Below are 22,010 nucleotides of genomic sequence, written 5' to 3' on the forward strand. Positions count from 1 at the left end.
ATAAGTCATAACCCACCCGACCTATTGTGTCCAGGATAGGATCGATTACTGAGCCACTTTCAAAGTATACAGACTGGTTATTAAAACCTTTCTTAGACTAAATTCCAGCTTATATTAAACACACAGATGATTTTTTATCAATCCTTGGTGAAATTGATTGGCAAGAGGGATGGAATTTAAAAACAATTGACATAGAAAGTCTTTATACACGAATTCCCCAAAAAACTAGCACTGAAGTAATAAAAAACTTTTTGCAAAATTCTGAAATGGAAAGTAAGATGATAAATTTCATTGCAGAGGCTCTATCCTAACACACAATGCATACAAATTTGATAATGATTGTTTTTTATTAACGACCGGTACAGCAATGGGTATTCCCGTAGCATGTACACTACCTAATTTATTCCTTGCTGTTTTTGAAAATTATCACATTTACAGTACCAATAATATTTTTACAAAACACACAAAAGCGTACCATCGTTTTGTAGATGATATCTTTTATATGGGATGGTAAGGAACAACAATTTCAGGAATTTGTTGAACATCTAAATATGAATAATGTCTTCAATATGCGGTTTACATCAGTGTTAGGCAAAGATTCACTTTGACATTTGATGAACAAGCGGAAGAACTTACCAACAAACTGCTGAACAGCGGGTATCCCCTAGAGTTATTAAAAGAGGCACGTAAAAAGGCAGATAAAACACACAAAGAACTAATTAGAAAACATAGTAATATAAGGGTTAATCGAGACAGAACTGACATAAAATCTAAGAGATTTATCTTTAATTTTAAGTATAATGCCAATACAACCCTCATTCAGAATGCCGTTAGAAAAAAATTGTCATTTCATCGGTGGTGATCATGATTTACAAGAAATAGCTGGGAATAAACTGATTTTCTCCTACAGAAGGAGTAGAAATTTGGGGGACATACTATCGCACAACAGATTTATATCAAACAACAAAAATACATGATTAGATAACCATAAGTTGACTGGGAATTACAAATGCGGTAGTTGTTCGTACTGTAAAATGCATATTACAGGTACAAATATATGAGTAGGTTCTAAACTAAATATGTAGTATATGTTTTATTATGCCCTTGTCAGTTCTTCTATATAGGGAAGACTATACGCCCACTTTTTATTAGGTTCAGAGAGCATTTTAAGTCTATAACAGGAAAGGGATCACTGAAATTAATTAAACACGTCAGAGAATGTAATAATGCTGACCCATTTTGCTTACGATTTGCAGGTTTGGAACACGTTAAACATCTTACTCATGGAGGTAATCACAAATGATTGTTAGTCAGAGAGGGTACGTGGATATTAAATGCCGATGGTCAACTAGGGCTAAACGATAAATTGGACATGTCAGTCTTTCTGTAGTAATAATTACCTTGTTAGTATTTATTGCACCTGAGATGTTTTTAATCTGCATGGAAATTTTGTTTTTAATTATGCACATGTGTCATGTCCTAATAAAAGGAAATGCCCACCCATTGGCCTCAGATTGGACTTGTAGAAGCACCACACAGGTGGGAAATGGCCGTCGTCCTCTTCCCCTTTTCCTGCACTGCTCACTCTTGCCTTGCAATGTACCGCTTGCTGGATTAGCAGTTTTTCTGGATTAAATGACTTTTAATTGCAACAGGATCAGTGAGTTTCTTCTTATTTGCTTTAATCAGTGTAATGTCGCCCACCTGACAGTGTATGTAGTTTACTGAGCACAATCCTGCTGACAGGTGCTTTTAAGGTCCAGATATCAGCTCTGGGTGCTTTATACAATTATGATCTGGCCAACAACTGGTGGGATATCTTGATTTATAAAGTTGAGCTTTAGATCAAGACCAATCCCAATTCCAAAGATTCTACCTTGGGACCTAAATCTGGTGATTACGGCTCTAACCAAACCTCCATTTCAGCCTATAGATTCAGCATATGTTAAGATCGCTACTCTAAAAACTATCATCCTCCTAGCTCTGACTTCAGCACATAGTTAATGATATTCAAGGCTTGTCTGTTTAATCCTCCGTTTACACAGGTCCTAGAGGATAGGGTAATTTTGAAACCATACCCTGTCTTCCTCCCTGAGGTAGCCTCTAAGTTCAATAGAAGTTGGAGAATTGTGCTCCATTCCTTCTGTGCTAACCCTAGGAATCTTAAGGCAGAGCAACACCATGCTCTGGATGTAAAGGGAAGTCTTAAAAAATATATATCTCGACCACAGGAGCCTGGAGGAGATGGCAATCACTTAATTTCCTTCCAGGGCCCTAGGAAAGGTCTTAAAGCCTCTAGAATATACGTGTCAAACTCCAGCCCGTGGGCCAGATCTGGCCCATGGGGTGGTTATAGTTGGTCCCCGACACCAGAACCGCCACCCCTAAATGGGGCTATTATTCTGTATGGAGGACTATGTGGAGCCCATTATACTGTATACTGGTTGGCCCGCGACTTTGCCCAGGTTTTTCATTTTGGCCCTCTCTGTGTTTGTTTAACATCCCTGCTCTAGAAGCACACTAGCTAGATGGATTAAAGAGACTATCGAGTTAGCATATTCCACAATAGAATGGTTCCAGGAGGCCTGAAGACTCATTCTACTAGGACTATTTCATCCTTCATTTTCATCGGACAGCAGACCCGGCGTCAGTACCCAGGCAAATGCCGGGGCCCTGAGCAGGCGAGGGGGCCCACTCACCGTCAGGCACCCCGACACGCTATCAGACCCGTGAGTGGAGGAGAACGGTGCCAGTGCCCGTGCCAGTGCCCGCACCTGCCCCCCCACTTGCTAAGGGCCCCAGCACAATACTTGCATGCCCTGCTGCGGAGGCACGGGGAGAGGTATCTTCCGCGGCTGCTGCACTGTGACGTCTCAGGTCAGAGGGCGCGATGACATCTTTCCACCGCGCCCTCTACTGAGCAGTCACAGCGCAGAGTGGGAAGACTGCGATGCAGCTGAGGAGTCCAGAGCAACGGCAGCAGGTGAGGAGTGGTGTGTATTTTATTTTATGTATGGAGGCATGGGGCATTATATGGGGGCCCAGGAAGCATGGGGCAAAAAAGATTCCAGCTCCAAAAAGTTATATTAAAAATATTCCAAGTTTTTATTACATCATTTTAAAATCTGATGAGGTCATGGACATGGACATTCACATAGCAACGCGTTTCCAATGCCAACTAGTGTTCTTTGTCAAGCTTTAGCTTGACAGGGGCACCCTGCATGGGACATTATATGGGGGCACAGCCTGCATAGAGCATTATATGGGGGCCAGTATTCCGTATGGAACGTTATATGGGGGCCAGTATTCTGTATGGAGTGTTAGATGGGGGCCAGTATTCTGTATGGAGCGTTAGATGGGGGCCAGTATTCTGTATGGAGCGTTAGATGGGGGTCAGTATTCTGTATGGAGCGTTAGATGGGGGCCAGTATTCTATATGGAGCATTTTATGGGGGCCAGTATTCTGTATGGAGCATTAGATGGGGGCCAGTATTCTGTATGGAGCGTTAGATGGGGGCCAGTATTCTGTATGGAGCGTTAGATGGGGGCCAGTATTCTGTATGGAGCGTTAGATGGGGGGGAAGTATTCTGTATGGAGCGTTAGATGGGGGCGAGTATTCCATATGGAGCGTTTTATGGGGGCCAGTATTCTGTATGGAGCATTTTATGGGGGCCAGTATTCTGTGTGGATCGTTTTATGGGGGCCAATCTTCTGTATTGAGCATTTTATGGGTGCCAGTATACTGTATGGAGCGTTATATGGGGGCCAGTATTCTGCATGGAGCATTATATGGGGGCCAGTATTCTGCATGGAACGTTATATGGGGCCAGTATTCTGCATGGAGCGTTATATGGGGGCCAATATTCTGCATGGAGCGTTATATGGGGTCCATTATTCTGTATGGAGCATTATATGGGGTCCATTATTCTGTATGGAGCATTATATGGGGTCCATTATTCTGTATGGAGCAATATATGGGGCCCATAATACTGTATGGAGGACTATGTGGTGCTCATAATACTGTATGAAGGACTATACTGTCCAGTCTGCACTGTGCGCTGCGAGGATTCGCCGGTTTCTGAGCTATTGTAGAATTTACTATAGATATCACTCATGTAATGTAAGAAGTGAAATCTTTGGCACTGTACTATCCATATTTCTCTGCGGTATCCGTGCATCATGAATCGTGGTATGTGTTAAAGGGGCCAATGTGACTTTTTTTGCCCAGGGCCCACAAAGACCTGGAGCCGGCCCTGTCGAACAGATATCTAAGGCAACGATGTGGTCTTCACCTTCCATAGACACCATAGGGCTTGATCTGGGATCTTCTGCTGATCTATCCTTTTGTGAGAAGGGTTCTACAAGCTGTGGTCCTTCCCTAAAATTGAATTTCTCTGTAAATCGCTCCGTGGTGCTGTCAAGGGTGATAGGAAAAGACATAAGTACTTACCAGTAATGGTATTTTCCAGAACCCATGACAGCACCTTTATATTCCCTCCAATCACTGGTAATGGGTGATCACTTATTTCCTTTATGGTGTTGGTTTCACACAGTGCTTGGGGAAGCAATTTATTGTTGATGATTGATGTTGTATATAAAGGCTGTACTCTCATGCTCTGTAATCCAACTGATGTGTGGGAGAGACTTCGCCTCTTTATTCTGTAGGTTTCCTGTCCTTGAATGGGGGATCCCCTCTCTCTGTGGTGCTGTTATGGTTTCTGGAAAATCCCATTACTGGTAAGTAATTACATATTTTCTTGCCAAACCTGGACAACACTTTTGTTTTCAAATATTTGTATTGATTTTTATATTATAATAAGGTAAGAATGGGTTAACATAGGAGAAAAAAATTGGGAAGTTAGGGGGTATTGAGTATATGGGGAAATAATACAGGAAGCAGTATACATAAGTTGGATCAATCAGCATAATAAACATTTTTTAAACAATCTGATTATACAATTAACATTAAACCAGTTTAATCAGTTTTAATCAGTGGACTCATTTATTCTTAGTTTTGGAGTAAACTTATTAATCCATAAATTCCATCTTAACAAATATTTGTTTGTTTATCCCTTATTGCAAAATTGTATTCAAACGTGTTGTGTATCAAAATTCTATCTATTATATCTGTTATATTGGGAAGGTTAGGATCTTTCCATTTGGTTGCGATCAGATATTTAATTGTTAGTTTGTCATAAACTACTATGTGTTGAAGTTTGCTTGGTAGATCCTCTATACCTACTGAGAATAAAACTAATTGAGCAAGTGGGACATTAACATGCATTAATTTAAAGAAGAGATCTTGTACACTGTGTGCAGAATTATTAGGCAAGTTGTATTTTAGAGGATTATTTTTATTACTGATCAACAACTATGTTCTCAATCAACCCAAAAGACTCATAAATATCCAAGCTTAATATTTTTGGAAGTTGGAGTGGGCTTTTTTTAGATTTGGCTATCTTAGGAGGATATCTGTTTGTGCAGGTAACTATTACTGTGCAGAATTATTAGGCAACTTAATAAAAACCAAATATAATCCCATCTCACTTGTTTATTTTCACCAGGTAAATCAATATCAGTGCACAAAATTTAGAAATAAACATTTCTGACATGCAAAAACAAAAACCCAAAAAATTAGTGATCAATATAGCCACCTTTCTTTATGATGAAACTCAACAGCCTTCCATCCATAGATTCTGTCCGTTGCTTGATCTGTTTTCGATCAACATTGCGTGCAGCAGCCACCACAGCCTCCCAGAAACTGTTCCGAGAGGTGTACTGTTTTCCCTCCCTGTAGATCTCACATTTTATGATGGACCACAGGTTCTCCATGGGGTTCAGATCAGGTGAACAAAGGGGACATGTCATTATTTTTTCTTCTTTTAGACCTTTACTGGCCAGCCACGCTGTGGAGTAGTTGGATGCATGTGATGGAGCATTGTCCTGCATGAAAATCATGTTTTTCTTGAACGATACCGACTTCTTCCTGTACCACTGCTTGAAGAAGTTGTCTTCCAGAAACTGGCAGTAGCTCTGGGAGTTGAGCTTCACTCCATCCTCAACCCGAAAAGGTCCCACAAGTTCATCTTTGATGATACCAGCCCATACCAGTACCCCACCTCCACCTTGCTGGCGTCTGAGTCGGAGTAGAGCTCTCTGCCCTTTACTGATCCATCCTCTGGCCCATCAAGAGTCACTCTCATTTCATCAGTCCATAAAACCTTTGAAAAATCAGTCTTAAGATATTTCTTGTCCCATTCTTGACGTTTTATCTTATGTTTCTTATTCAAAGATGGTAGCTTTTCAGCCTTCCTTACCTTGGCCATGTCCCTGAGTATCGCACACCTTCTTCTTTTCGATACTCCAGTAATGTTGCAGCTCTGAAATATGGCACAACTGGTGGCGAATGGCATCTTGGCAGCTTCACGATTGATTTTACTCAATTCATGGGCAGTTATTTTGCGCCTTTTTTGGCCAACACGCTTCTTGCGACCCTGTTGGCTATTTGTGATGAAACGCTTGATTGTTCGGTGATCACGCTTCAAAAGTTTGGAAATTTCAAGACTGCTGCATCCCTCTGCAAGACATCTCACAATTTTGGACTTTTCACAGCCCGTCAAATCTCTCTTCTGACCCATTTTGCCAAAGGAAAGGAAGTTGCCTAATAATTAAGCACACCGTATATAGGGTGTTGATGTTATTAGTCAACACCCCTCCTCATTACAGAGATGCACATCACCAGATTTACTTAATTGGTAGTTGGCTCTCAAGCCTATGCAGCTCGGAGTAGGACATGTATAAAAAGTATCATGTGATCAAAATACTCATTTGCCTAATAATTCTGCACACAGTGTATATCTATCCACATCTTCCCCAAAACAGGACAATTCCAAAAAATATGAGATGTTCCCAATCACTCCACAGTTCTTCCATCAGAGGGGATAATGAGCAGGATAAATTAAACTGAGTTTTTGTAGAGTATAATACCACCTTGAAAAGATTTTATAATGCGTTTCTTGTAGTGTTGTTGCACAAAATGTGTTGGCATATGTGATGTCAAGAGCTTTTAAAAGATGGTCATTATCAAACTTAAAATCTAACTCCTCCCAAGCTAGTATGTTTGATCCTTTAACTAAAGAGGAATCTTCATTGAACTGTTGGTAGATTATTTTCTTTGTTTCCCAGAAAGGTGCAGTTAAAGGATTATTTAGTAAATTAGTAATTGTTAGGCTATGTGCCCACATAGCGCTCTTGTAGTGTTTTTGCGGCGTTTTTACGGCTGTGAAAATGCTTGTAAAACAGTCTGCCATGCAAAGCAATGTGAATTCGGATGTGCTGTGCACATGATGCGCTAATTAGCGCGCCGAATTCGCATTGCGTTGCAAAACGCAGCATGACCATTTCTACCGCAATTACGCAGCAAATTCGCGGCCACTGAGAAAAATTGAAACGCAGCAAACACGCAGGTATAAGGATTAAATTCAATGGCCACGAATTTGCGGCGTAATCGCGGTGCGTGTGGTACCCGGGATGAAGAGGAGACTACAAGAAATAAAGTTAAAAATAAAATAAAATAAAAAAATTAAAAAGTTAAAAATTAAAAAAACCTGTATACTCACCTCTCCGGTCTCCTCCCGGCCGCGTCCTCTCTCTTCGGCGTCCCGCGGCGTACTGGCAGGACCTGCGGTGATGTCATTTAATCAGCTGATGGTCAGCGGTCAGGTGATAGTCGCGTGATCGTCAGCGGTCAGGTGATGGTCGCGTGACCATCAGCTGACTAAATGACGTCACCGCGGGACACCAAAGAGAGAGGACGTGGCCAGGAGGAGACCGGAGAGGTGAGTATACAGGTTTTTTTTATTTTTAACTTTTTAATTTTTAATTTTTTTTTTTTATACTATAGATGCAGCATTTAAAGCATCTAAGTTGGTCACACAACATAAATCCATGCCAGTTGCATGGATTTATATTGTGTGACCAACTTGTCAAGCACTTTTCCAAGTGATGCTCAAAATCACTTGGAAAAGTGCTTGAAAAAACGCATGTGAAAACGCTGAAAAAAGCTTCTCCCTGGCAGAAAAAACGCATGTAAATCTGCATGCGTTTTATTCTGCCAGAGAGGCAAAAACGCTCTGCATCAAATCTGCATCGTGGGCACATAGCCTTAGGGGGAATTTCAATGAGATAACTCTTTTCTTAAAAAAAAAAAAAAAGAAAGATAATGACTTGCCAGTTACCAAGTTCCTTATCCGAGATCTTAAATTCCTGTTGTAAATTTTGAAAGGGAATTAGTGAGTCACCCATGACAATGTCTTTTATATTAGTGATAACTTGTTTTTTTCCATGATGAAAGATTTAATTTAGGGATCAATATTTCTAATACCGCTAAAGGTATAGTATGTAATTAGGAAAAAGTTTGTCCTTTTTTGGGCATTTCTTGAAGTTGTTTCCACCTCATTATGGTTGATTTCAGAAGTGGGTCTTTTAGGAAGGGGAGAGATTTATCAAATGGGCTATAATTAATGCCATAAGAGGTTTATCCTTCATAAGGGACTTTTCAATTGTGACCCAAGCAGATTCTTCATTCTCATTTGTCCATTTTTGACTCAGTTTAACAACACTTGCTAATAGCCATGTAAATTTGGCAGACTAAAACCGCCTCTTTTTTTCTCCTTAACTAATATAGACCTTATTGTTCCAGATAAATCTTACTAGTTGAGTTTGTGGACTCTGAAACCAAATTTTAGGAATAAATATTGGAATGGCTCTCAGTACATATAATAGTTTGGTTAGTACTATTGTTTTGTAGGAAATGATTTTGCCTATCCAGGAAAGTGCAACCTTGGAAATATTCAATAAATCAGATTGAATAGTTTTCTGGGTATTGGAGAGATTTTCTTTGATCAAATTTGAAAAGGGGGAGGTCAGTTGGATTCCAAGATAAGAAATTTTCCCTTATCCCCACTTAAAGGAAAATTCTTTCTTTATGAAATTTTGTAAGTCTTTATCTATTTTGACTTTAAGTATTTGAGACTAAAGTATCTAATAGATATCTAACTGAGTTTAGACGGTCTGTTAAAAAGATTAAGATGCCATCAGCAAAAAGTGTTATTTTATATTGTTTTGAGTTGAAACACACCCCTTTAATTTTTTCATTCATCCTTATACTCTCCGCTAACGGTTTAATAAACATTGCAAATAAGGTTGGTGATATTGGACAACCTAGTCAAACTAAAGTCGCTAGACAAGATCTTATTAACAAAAATCCTTGAAGATGGAGAGGAGTATAATCCAGTAATTTAATTAAATGTATGGCCCTTAAAACCAAATTTTCTAAGAACTTTAAATAGGAAACCCCAATGGACCCTATTGAATGCTTTCTCAGCTTTGAGGGCTAGGAATAATGGTGTCTCTTTCTTCTCCATGAAAGACAAAAGATTTAATGTCTTCCTTGTAGCATCTGGGGTATGCCTACCAGTAACAAACCCTACTTGGTCTTGATGTATTCGGTTAGAAAGGATATTCTGATTTCTAGTAGCTATTGTTTTTGCCAAGATTTTTGTCTGAATTTAGTAATGAAATTTGACGATAGTTTGCTACATCTTGAGGCTCACCGGTATCATAGTAATGATAGCTTCTAACATTTCTTTAGGAAGAACCCCTTCCTTAGATACCTGATTAACTTTGTCAAATATGGGACCAATTGTTGAGCATGTAGTCTATAATACTAATTTTGAAGTCCATCAGGTCCAGGAGATTTGCCTTTTTTAAGAGAATTAATTGTATCTAAAATCTCTAATTCGGAATAAGGGGCATTTAAATTAAGTAATTCATCTTGTTGTAATGATGGTAATTGAATATTGGCCAAAAATTTGTTAATTAAACTTTTGCAAGGTTGTTGAGTATCTGTATCATCTTTTAGATTATAAAGGTTTTTATAAAATAGAGCAAAGGCTTCCGAAATATCCCTTGGATGTTTACATATTTGACCCTTGACGTTCCTAATTGTGTTAATTCTAGTTTTATTTCTCAACTGTCATACTCTATTCATAAATAATTTAGAAGGTTTGTTATTTGAACGATAGAAGTTTGTTTTAGCTGACTGAACAATTTTATCATATTCTTCCGATAAAACCGTTTTAAGTTCAATTCTAAGTTTAAAGATTTATTTATGTAAATTACAAAGAGGGTTGTCAATTAGAGTAGTTTTCAATTCTTTAATTTTTTTCGAAATGGAATCTATTTTTTCCCTATTAAATTTTTTATGTCTGCTATTCAGCTGAATAAATAATCTCCTAACAGCATTATGAGCTAACCATAAAGTATGTTTGGAAATCTCTTGTGTATCATTTTCCTTAGAAAATACCTTATTGAACTATTATATCTCCTTTTTAGATTTAGGGTAGTGCATGATATGTGTTACACCTCTAGTATTTCTCGTTTTTAAAAGGAGGGCCTAATCTGATACCAAAGGGTGACTGGGGAGTGGTCCGACAAGGATCTTGGCTCAATATTGACAAAACTAAATTTAGGTAGCGTGAGTAAGCTTGTCAATACTAGGTCAATTTGGGCAAAGGATTTATGTCTATCAGAAAAATGTGTGTATTCCACTGAGGATGAGTTCAGACACCTGAATACATCGAAAATGTCTTCCTTAGCTAGCCATGGATCAAGCGTCTGGCGAAGTTGCCTTGATTTAGTCGAAGAATCAAGGATACCACTAGGCACAATGTTAAAGTCGCCAAATATCACCAAGTCACCTTTTTGATGATCATGAATTATCTTTAATACCTTATTCAAAAAGGTGATCTGACCATTATTTGGAGCATATATATTTACTAATGTAATAGTATTGCTGTTTATCTTGCATACAAGAATGGTATACCTTCCATCCTTATCATTAATTTCTGATAAGCATTCAAAGGAAACTGAGTTTTTTATACGGATAATAACTCCTACTTTCTTTTTAGTATGTGAGCATGTAAGAGTACGGAAAATTTTTATTAGTAAATTTAGGGGAATTAATTGAGGAAAATTTGTAGCCCAATGATATCAGATTTAGAATTATTTATTACCTTCCATGTCATAAATCTTTTTGGTGGGCTATTGAGTCCATTGACATTAAAGGAAAGAAAGTTAAGGCTCACATCATATCTTATATCGATTATGACTTTCAAATAAATATACATATTGCTCAAAAATGTATAATCTTGTTTATCTCATTCAATGATCCCTACTTTGACCCTACATCTGAAAAAAAACAAAGAAAAAAAAAAACATTGAAACAGTAAGCAAACATACACTAAAGAACAAGTAAACCGCCTCCCCACATTTCCAGAGGATCCTGTTGAAATAAAAGTCTGGTTCACCTCCATTGGTGACGAGAGTCCTGGTAAACCAACATCAGAGCTTTGTGTTGGAGTTGGAAAATTTTTTAATCAACACTCCTAAAGGAGATTTGTAATCCACAACGAGATCGGTTGAGATAGTTTGAGTTAGATCATATAGTATCTATATTCAAATCATTCAGTATTTTTAGTCCTCCTTCTGGACTCAGAATCGGCGTCATTTTCCCTTGATGCATGAGCAGGATTTTGGTGGGGGATTCTCAATGGTAGGATATGTTCTTTTGTCTAAGAATTTGCATAATTTTCCTGAAGGATTTCCTTTTTAGTGTCTCTTTTGAGAGATCTGTCTACACTTTGAAAGCTTGATATGGAGCTGGAAGAGTTTTGTTTCTTTTCAAAAAACTCCTTAGTAGATCTTTTGTTTGAAAGAAATAGATCTTTAGTTCACGTCCCTTGGTATATCAGTAGGCAGAGACTTCGGTTTTGGCAAGCGGTGTGCCCAATCAATGGTAAGGTCCAGTTCAGTAAGTGATGAAATTGCTTTTTTAAATATATTCTTTATGTGAGATTGTAAATCCTCGTTCTGGACAGTTCTGGTATGCCTCAGATCTTCAAGTTGTTGCGCCGGTTACGGTCTTCTAAGTCGGCTATCTTTGCTTTCAGAGTTTGGATATCGTCTTTCATGTACTTTGTCCTTTGAGATTATTTTAGTGGTTTTAGCAAAGTCTGAAAATTCCACTTCAGTACATTCTACCCTATAAACGAAAGATTTAAATGAAGACTTCATTTCGTCTAATTGTTGTTTAATATCCACATTAATTGAGCCCCTAAACGCAGTTAATATGTCTCTGAAGAAGTCTTGAGTTATAGGTTGGTTAGTAGTATGAAAACTTAATAATGGGTCAGGTGTTGGTTCCGATCCTTTAATATCTCGCCTAGGTCTCTGTTTATCCAGACTAGCGTTGGATGAGGAATCAGGATTCGAATCTGAGTCAAAGGTTAAAGCTGTGGTTCCTCTGCCTTGCTGTTTGCTAGACTCCGGTTCCTTTCTTTTTTTGTTTAGGAATAACAACAAGGTAGACCCAAAAGAATCCTCACACTTCTCTGATTGTTATGACTTATCTATTTGGCTAATCTGAGTCACCATTTTTGTCTCACTATTTACACGTAATGTCGTAATTTTCTTATAACCTAAAGGAATTTTACTAAGAGTAGTTAAGCCTGCCTGAAGCAGTTTCTTGTTGGCCAATTTATCTGTTTTTGAGAAGCCATCCTGAGGTAGCATATTCTCCAAACTTTAAAATATTAAAGTTTAAAATCTTAAGTGTATACATCAGAGACTAATATCTGTGACTTCATTTGTATCTATATCAGACTAGGAAATTAAGGATGTGACTAGTGATGAGCGAGTATGTTCGGTTAACCCTTTCGGCGAATGCTTAAGAAACAAGCATTCCTCACAAGTATTAAAGCTGTCAAACAGTCGCAAATCATGCACACAGGAGTGATTCAAACATATCACCGAGTACGCTGAAGATACTCTGTACTCGCCCGAGCATACTCGCCGAAAGGGTTAACAGAACATACTCACTCATCACTAGATGTGACTATATATTTGACCCAATTTAAAAGACTCTTGGTATTTCCTCTTAGCACGCTGCAGATTTCCTGTCGCCAATAGAAATTCTGTGCTTTGTACAAGTTCTGACCAAAGTTTAATAAATAATGTAGCTAACACCTGTGTACTCTGATAACATCCTTTAGGGTGATTATATACGTGCTTAATGCTATATCCGTAAAGTAGGTTTAAATCCAATAGAACTTAGTTGATGGTGTTAAATAGCCTCACTTACTAAGGCTTATAAACTGGTAAACCAGTAAAATCCTTTACAACTTTGTGAGACCAATTAGGAGTAAGTATCCTCTTTTAATAGAGACCATCAATCTGTGCTGCCTTGCTCAAGATGACAATGTCCCACTTGCCAACATAATAGGTTCCACTTCAGCAGACTTAAAAGTGATATCAGAAGAAGTTTGAAATGAGTAGGAATCAAGTCCAAGGAATAATATCCCTTGTTAATGCACCACAATCTATTAGTAATAGTGTCAATATAAACCTTTTTTTTACTCTTTACCAAGCTTAATGTTGTACTATTGATGATGCTGCTAAGAGTTCCTTCAGTGTTCCAGTAATCCCGCCAGGTGTGAATCCCTCCAATGCCCAGATGATCTCTCCTGAGGCATGAAGATGTCCACACTGAGTTCCTGAAGGGCTCAGAGTCAGATGAAAGGTCATTCTCACAGGGCTCACATTCAGCAATTTCTCACCATTCTGTAGTGATGTGCACTGGCAATATCCAGCCGTGATACACTCAATCCATCACTGCAGTCCCCAGCAAGGCAGGCAGAAGTCTCATTGACACTAGGAAGCCACTCAGCAAGAAAGGAAAAAAACCCTCTCCCTGCATAGATTCTGTGCAGAAAGAAGACACTTAAGTCCAGGGATCCTGGTAGTCCACAATCTAGCTTGGGAGATCTTGCTGTGCAAAGGGATCTTTGGTTGGGAAAATGCCACTCACTCTTCACAGTGCAGAAGAGGCCCTGCTTCATGCTGTAGGCCAGAGAGCTGGGAAATGCCATTCCTCCACACTTCCTTCTGTGCTGCTGCTTGTTGTTTTCAGTTATGAGTCATAGGAAAGGGGACCAGAAAGGTCCCAGACTTTCCAAAATCGATCCCAAGGTGGTCCAGGGTAGTTCAGGTGCTTCTTTGGAGATTTTGGTGCCAGTAGGTACCAAAACTCGGTCGCTTTTAAGGCTCTTCAGTGGGAGCTCAGACAAACATGTCTAGCATGTCTTGAAATCTCAACCACGCCCGTGGACAACACTTTTGAATAGTTTATCCAACCACATACAATCATCTTACATGCAGCTGTTAATCATATACAAAGCAGAAAAAGTAGTAATGCCTTACTAACCATCTTCTGCTGTTTTTTCCAGTTTCCATTTCCTGACTGTCCAGTGTCAGCGAAGTTGCATTTACCCAATAGTGTTGAGCACAGTGGCGTCGATATGTTATAGGCAGTAATGTCCTATCACGTTATCACTGGAACTTCGTAAACAAATACTGATGGGTGATCAGAGCATTCTTCACACAAACGCAGGAGGAGATTGGTTAAAAAAAATAGTATCGATTGGGAAAAACCCATTCAATATAAAAAAAAAAATTCTTTGTATTTCAATATAATAATGCAGTGTAGTTGCTTATATTTTTTATTTAGCCCAATAATCTTAATTCATTATGCTTTTATAGAGTTTTTATATAGTAGTTCGCAGCTTCATTGCGCATGTGTAGCGCCCCTGAGGGTTCGACCGCCACAGGGATACTGCACTTCTCTAATGGAGTGTAGTGTTCTTCCTTTGAGGTAAGAACAGTGCGATGGTCAGGACCCTTCTTCCACATCCAACACCACACTTCTCCCACCAGAGGGGGCTAGTAAGCACCAGGTGCTGCCCCTACTGGAAGTTGGAAGACTGGGGAACCAAAAGATAGGGGAACCAATTAGTGGGTGAGGGTGGAGGATTCACATTTTAGTGACACTTTAAATTTCATATTTAATACACAGCCATCTTGGTTCATGGTCCCTTTTGATGGTTCTTTGATCGTTCTTCTATCGTGACCTTCCTCCCTGAGAGTGGATCCTGTGTGGACCTGCAGAGGATGGAGGCACGGCCCTCGTACCCTGGTCTTGGGTCGAGGAGCAGGTTGCAGATAATGAATGTCTCAGCCCGGTCAAGGACCATGACCAAGAAGGCCCGGAGCTTAGGAGTGTAGCTCCACCGCAAATGGATCCCGGGGAGGATGCAGACATAGCGGTATACGCCACCTGTCCTCGCCTATCTGATCTATTCAGAGGGATTCCGGCTGCAAGAGGGGTACCGGCCCCCGACACCTGACCTTGCTACTCTACGTCCTGGTCAGGGAAGTCCGGTAGGCCCTGAGGATCCCACCGGGTATCGGAAGGAGCGGAGCTGCCACCCGTACCCTTTTTCTGAGTGAAGTTCAGAGGGAGACCCGGTCTATCTACACACACAGACAGGAGAGGACCCGGTCTGAAGTCTAGGAACACTCAGGTGCAGGGTCCTGATTGAACACTGGACTTACTCGGAGGTTGTCGGACCCCCCCGTCTCTGGTGACCGCAGAACTCCGCGAGGAGCAGGGAGAAGCCTTTCAACTGCAATCTCCACCGTGAGTAAAAACCCTGGAAGTTAACCCCTATGGCCTCCAGACTCTTTATTCTGCATTACACCGCACTACACAGCACCAGACCTTCTAGACTACAACCCCCTCCATCCTGTCCCTCTGCCCTGAGGCCCTGATCCGCCTGTGGGGAGTAGTAACAACGATGGCTGCAATAACACCCTGCCTCAGCGGACTGCAGCAGCGCTGATGGCCTTCACCAGGTGCCACAGGTGGCATAGTCGAGATCAGCCACTCAACCCGGATAAGCCCATACAATCCTTTTTAGTGTGACAGCCCTGGGCGCGGAGTGGGTCCGGGCCACGGCTGCACCCCATCTACAACACAGGACCCGGCTCAGAGTCCCCCATCTCCCAGGGTAGGGCTTCAGGTGTCACACACATGCGCTATGACTCTTTGTTCCTCACGCCTGCGCAGTGAGGCTGTGTGATTACAAGCTTTACTCCGCATGCACTATGTTCTCGCGCGTGTACAGTGAGTCTGTGTATTTCGCAGCTTCATTGCGCACGTGCGGAGAACATAGCGCATGCGCAGTGAAGCTGGTAACTACACAGCCTCACTGCGCACGCACGGGGAACATAGCACGTGTGCACTGAAGCTGGTAATCACACAGCCTCACTGTGCAGGAGTGGGACCAGCGGCCTGACATGGACAAATGCGCATGCGCCCCACAATAATAGCGCTTGCCGGATGCAATATTCAAATAAATTGGCGGCGCCAGCAGTGAGTGAATGCTGCGCCGGCCCATGACTGAATATGAGAATCACACCCCTATGACTGAACGAGCAGGTAGGATCTAAGTATATTAAACATTATAAAATCATTATAGCTGCACCAATTTTAATGAAAAAAGTTCGTTAGCGATGCACATTCAACACTAACAATGCTATGGGGGCAGTGTAGAGGGTAGCTAGGACCTGACAGGTTCCCCTTTAATTCCAGGATTGTAAAAGTGGTTGGTATTTAGCCACCAAAAAATGTAATATAAAGTATAAAGTTTAATAGTTCCTTTACTTTATCACCAAAAACATTTTTTTTTCTATTTTCATTAGCAGCCTATTACATAAAACTTTTAAAATACCTTTATAAATACTGATATATGTACACACACACTAAGTCGGCAACATTTCAATATGTGTAAAAATCTACAAAGACCTTTGTTCACACAGTATGGTTTTGTTTGGATTTGTTTAGCTCAAAACCTATGATTTTTGATTACTTGTTAGACATACTGGAATACTACAGTATTGCAGTATATAGAGAGGTTTCATAGGATGATTAACATGGCAGCCATATGGGCATTCAACAGGCCCCAAACTGCCACAACAACCCAGTGATTGACAGCAGCATTTAAATGATTAAACAGAAGCGATCAGGGCTAGCACAGGTCGCTATTGTCCATCTTCTAGGCTTTGGCATGGGCTCAGCTCCTGAGCCATTCAATGTATGCAGACCCGATGTAGAATGTATGTCAGAATCTTAGGTCAGAAAGGTGTTAAAATCTATTGCGGGTTTTGGATTAAAAAAAGATAAATATCTGTCATGGATAATAAATTCCCTACTATACAAGTTTCTTAGACTGGAAGAAGCCATATCCAATCTTTGACTCATCACTAAAAGTTCTTGGCCCTGATTCATCAAGACTTGCAAGAATATTGAATTGCAAAAACATGCTTGAGTCAGACTGCTCCTGATTTATCAAGAGGGGCATGTCTCCTAATGAATCAGGAGCATCTGACAAATGGCACACACCTCACCACTTACTGCAGTTGGGGACTGGAGTAAGACAAGCAGCATCTCCAGCCAGAGCTCTGGAGTAAAAGCTTTGATGAATCGGGCCCGTTGTGTTAATACCTGGAGTATTTGCAGTCATCCTGTGTAGCACAGTAAGGTAAATTGTGCTATTTAAGGTGCAATAGTAATTTCAGGACGATATACAGGAAAGAGCCATAAACTCATGGTCCTAAACTGGCAGTGAACTGTTAACAGTGTGTGTAGGCATATGGATTAAAGTGACAGTATATTTACAAATTAGGTTAGTGTTATTAGTACTGCTGTCAATAAAATACAATAGTGTTTAAAGGTTTGCATAGGACAGTGTGCTGCCAAAAATGATTTTTAAGCGAGCTTAAAAATTATTTCATCCAATTAACGCTTCTTTATTGTGTGATTGATATCCTGTTTAGAAAGGCTGATTATTTGGAAACAAGCATTACTAGGAACACTAATTCACAATAATCAGCCTTTGCAAATGCACCCTAGCTCACACTAGCGTATAAAAACATTGGTCCCATTCTCATCCAGAAAAGTGGGATGATTTTTTCTCACTTGTTGTCTGTATGCAATCAGTTTTTTTCTCAGCAGCTATTAATCTTTTACAGGACAATTTACAGTTTCTAATGCTACAGAATTGTAATGTATCCGTAAAAATCGGAGGTCACTCTGATGGTCCGTATGGCATGCAATTTTTTTCTTGCACTCTCCGACTATTGAGTGAAATCTCAGCAGGCTGTGATTTTTTTTTTCTGATGTCGAATATAGCTCAGAAAAAATGTACAGATCTGCATTGCCTCACTGAATATAATTGGTCTGAGTGCAATCCAATTTTTTTTTTTATCGGATTGCACCCGTTTGATTTATATGCAAGTGTGAGTGAGCCCTAAGACTGATCATTAGTGCAACATGATTCATGATAAATTGGATACTAATGTAGTGCAGATTCAAACCTATAACATGGTAGTGTCTTTTCTGCCATACAATGTAGAAAATAAAGCAGTTCTGTGTAGAACACGTCTTTGTACATGACATGGCAGCGCAAGCAAAGATAAAATGATCACTCAAAAGTGCAAAAGCACAGGCTTTAAAATCCTTGAAAAGTACAGGCTATGCAGCAATAGTTTTGTTTCTTCCAATCTTCGTCATTTTACTTTTTCCAACAAAATGCCATTAAATCCACAGTTGAGAGCATCTGGACATACGCTGGCAAACTGTAGTGGAGACCTCTTGTAGTGAAACTTTACAGATCCCTTAGAATAAAAGCAAAAACAATAGTTTAAATTAATAAACGAAAGTTATAGGCACAATAAAGTGATGCACGATAACAGATTTTTATATGATGATAAGGTAGTTATCATGCCTGAATTGCTATAAATAGCATTTAGAGCAACCACGTGGATCATAGCCAGTAATAATCTGGAAATGATTCACTGAATGCTGGTCAGTACAATAACCAACCAAAAATAAGCCTGGTCGTAATATACATGTAACTAGAAGGTAAAAGTGGAAAAAATGAATTCCACAAGATTACCAAGGGTGCTCTGCAGTATCTGTCATCAATATGTTAATGTAACACACTTACCTGTCCTATTCCCCTCAGCTCATAGTGCTGCTCGGTCTTGATGATTGATAGGAGCGTACTCCTCTACTGCTGGATAGGACACACACCATCCATGAAGAAGCCAAACAAAGGCTAGCTTTACACGTTGCGTTTTTGCAGTGTTTTTTTCAGCAGGCCAAGCCTGCTTTTTGGTGTGGATTAATGTGTCATTTGTCTACAGTAGATGTTAAGTTAGTTTTATTCATTAAACATTCTGCAAAAAAGCACTGTTTTGAAAAACTGTGAACAGTGCTGTGAAAAAAAGCTGCAAAAACACTGAAATAATTGACATGCTGCAGATTTAAAAAATGCAGCAGTTTTCCAATTCAGTCAGAAATAAAAAAAGGACAAGTGTGAGTGAGATTTCTGAAATCTCATAGCTTTTGCTGGTACTGGAGAACCAGCTTTCAATTTGTAGAAAAAAAAAGCAACATGTGACCACAGCCAAATAGTTAACATTTTCTGCTGGGTAGTGTGTATAGCTGCCCAGCTGTTATGTGTTTCAATGCTTTTCATTCGGTCATGCTCGTCAGCAGAGTACACCACGTTTAACCTCTGCAAAGTTTATTTCATTTATGTATATTAGAGCAACACAAAAAAAACAGAAAAAAAAGGCAAACTTGACATAATTTCACACAAAATCACAAATATGGGCCAGACAAAATTGTTGGCACCCACAACTTAATATTTGGCTGCACACCTTTGGAATAAATAACTACAATCAATCGCTTCCTATAACCATCAACAAGTTTCTTACACCTCTCAACTGGAATTTTGGACCAGTCTTCTTTTGCAATCTGCTCCAGGTCTCTCATATTTTAATGGTGCCTTCTCCCAACAGCAATTTTAACATCTATCCACATGTATTCAATGGGATTTAGATCCAGACTCATTGCTGGCCACTACAGAACTCTCCAGCGTTTTGTTTCCATCCATTTGTGGGTGCTTTTTGAAGTATGTTTGGGGTCATTGTCCTGCTGGAAGACCCATGACCTAGGTCACAAACCCAGCTTTCTGACACTGGGCACTACAATGCGACCCAAAATCTTTTGGTAATCTTCAGATTTCATGATGCACACAGTCAATGCACCCAGTGCTAGAGACAGCAAAACAAACCTAAAACATCTTTGAACCTCCACCATATTTGACTGTAGGTACTGTGTTCTTTTCTTTGTAGGCCTCATTCTGTTTTCAGTAAACAACAGAACGATGTGTTTTACAAAAAGCTCTCTCTTGGTCTCATCTGTCCACAAGACACTTTCCCAGAAAAAAATTGGTTTACTCATGTACATTTTGGCAAACTGCAGTCTAGCTTTTTTATGACACTGTGTCAGTAGTTGGGTCCTCCTGGGTCTCCTGCCATAGTGTTTCATCTCATTCAAATGTCGGCCGATAGTTTGCGCTGACACTGATGCACCCTTAGCGTGCAGGACAGCTTGAATTTTTTTGGAACGAGATCAGGGAATGCTTGTCCACCATCCAAACTATCTTGCGTTGTAACCTTTCATCAATTTTTCTCTGCCATCCACGTCCAGGAAGATTAGCTTCAGTGCCATGGGTTGTAAACTTCTTGATTATGTTGCACACCGTGGACAAAGGAACATCAATACTCTGGGAGATGGACTTGTAATCTTGAGATTGTTGATATTGTTTACCAATTTTGGTTCTCAAGTTCTCAGCCAGATCTCTTCCTTCCATTCTCCATGCTCAGTGTGGCGCGTACACACACACACACCCACACCCACACCCACACACACCCACACACACACACCCCCACCAAAGATTGAGTCAACTTCTCCCCTTTTTATCTGGTTTCAGGTGTAATTTTCATATTGCCCACACCTGTTACTTGCCACAAATGAGTATGAACAAGAATCACAAGCTTGAAACAACGTTGTTTACCCACAGTTTTGGAAAGGTGTCCACAATTTTGTCCAGCCCATTTTTGGGGTTTTGTGCGAAATGATGTCCGATTTGCCTTTTTTTCTCAGGTTTTTTTTTTGTGTTGCTCCAATACACACAAAGGAATTAAACATGTAATTGCAATCTTTTAGAGAAATACTTCATTTTCTGAAACAATTTCAAGGGTGCCAACACTTTCGGCCATTACTGTATTTTGGGCAGAATCATCTTTAACTCAGTTAAATATGCAAGCTTTACTTGCACTCAACCTGTAACTAACACATCCATATGTTATCCATAGATAACACATCCAAATGAAAAAGGAGAGATGTGTTATCTTGACCATTGATGGACATGTTTTTCAAATTGTACATCTTACCAATGGTAACTGAAGGGCCATAGTTGGCATGGCCTAGAATGAAGTGTTGAAATTCAGATTATATCTCATAATAGAGAAGGATTTGTTGCATTTATGAGAGGGCCTAACCAAGTAAAACGGAATAGTGAATCCGATCCTGGGAAAGAGAACAGGAACAACTTAGGATCTGGACGGTCCAAGTGTGATATGATCCATAGAATAGGTTGAATTGAGAAGATTCTGCATTGTTAAACAAGGTCTATGGTGTTGATCAGCATTTCCCTGAGTTCTCTTTAGTGTATATTAATTTTAACAAGAGCACTAGGCACTTTATTTTATGTTGTTCTAATTAAAAGTTATGTTTTAAAGTTGATTTCTGTGCTGTGGCAGTCACTATGTACTTCCAATTGCTCATTTTGCCTTTCTACCCAGTTAACGTAATTCTTCTCTTTTCTCTGCTTGTGTGAAAACAGGAAGTCTCTTTTCCCTGCAAAAATCATTCTCCTCTTCAACTCCTGACCCATCTGCTCTGCTCCTCCCCCTGCCAGAAACTTTGGCAGTGATGACTCATACATTGAAACTGACCTCCTGTTTCTACATAGAGCCTAGAAGGATTCAGCTAGTTTAATCACATGTGATAGACCTAATGGAAAAAATAATTATTAACTGGGCAGAGGGGCAAAATGAGCAATTGTAAGTGCACAGTGCTATATAATATGATGATTGCAATATATTAAGAGGATAAAAATGTTTTTGAGTGCTTCTT

The 22,010-nt window shown here is 39.8% G+C and overlaps 1 protein-coding gene across 2 annotated transcripts in view; it reads right to left on the reverse strand.

Annotated features, from left to right (window-relative positions):
* Positions 1 to 16,600: 16,600 nt before the first annotated feature.
* Positions 16,601 to 22,010, reverse strand: part of MYO19 (myosin XIX) — a 264,615-nt gene continuing 259,205 nt past the window's right edge. For both annotated transcript variants that reach the window (XM_073666532.1, XM_073666533.1), the window contains one exon: positions 16,601 to 18,634. In XM_073666532.1, coding sequence (XP_073522633.1) covers positions 18,527 to 18,634 — 108 coding nt within the window. In that variant the 3' untranslated portion in view covers positions 16,601 to 18,526. The remainder of the gene's footprint in view (positions 18,635 to 22,010) is intronic.

Source organism: Phyllobates terribilis, unplaced genomic scaffold (assembly GCF_046119375.1).
Source record: "Phyllobates terribilis strain yellow unplaced genomic scaffold, ASM4611937v1 Scaffold_2__4_contigs__length_985480577, whole genome shotgun sequence".
NCBI lineage: Eukaryota > Metazoa > Chordata > Amphibia > Anura > Dendrobatidae > Phyllobates > Phyllobates terribilis.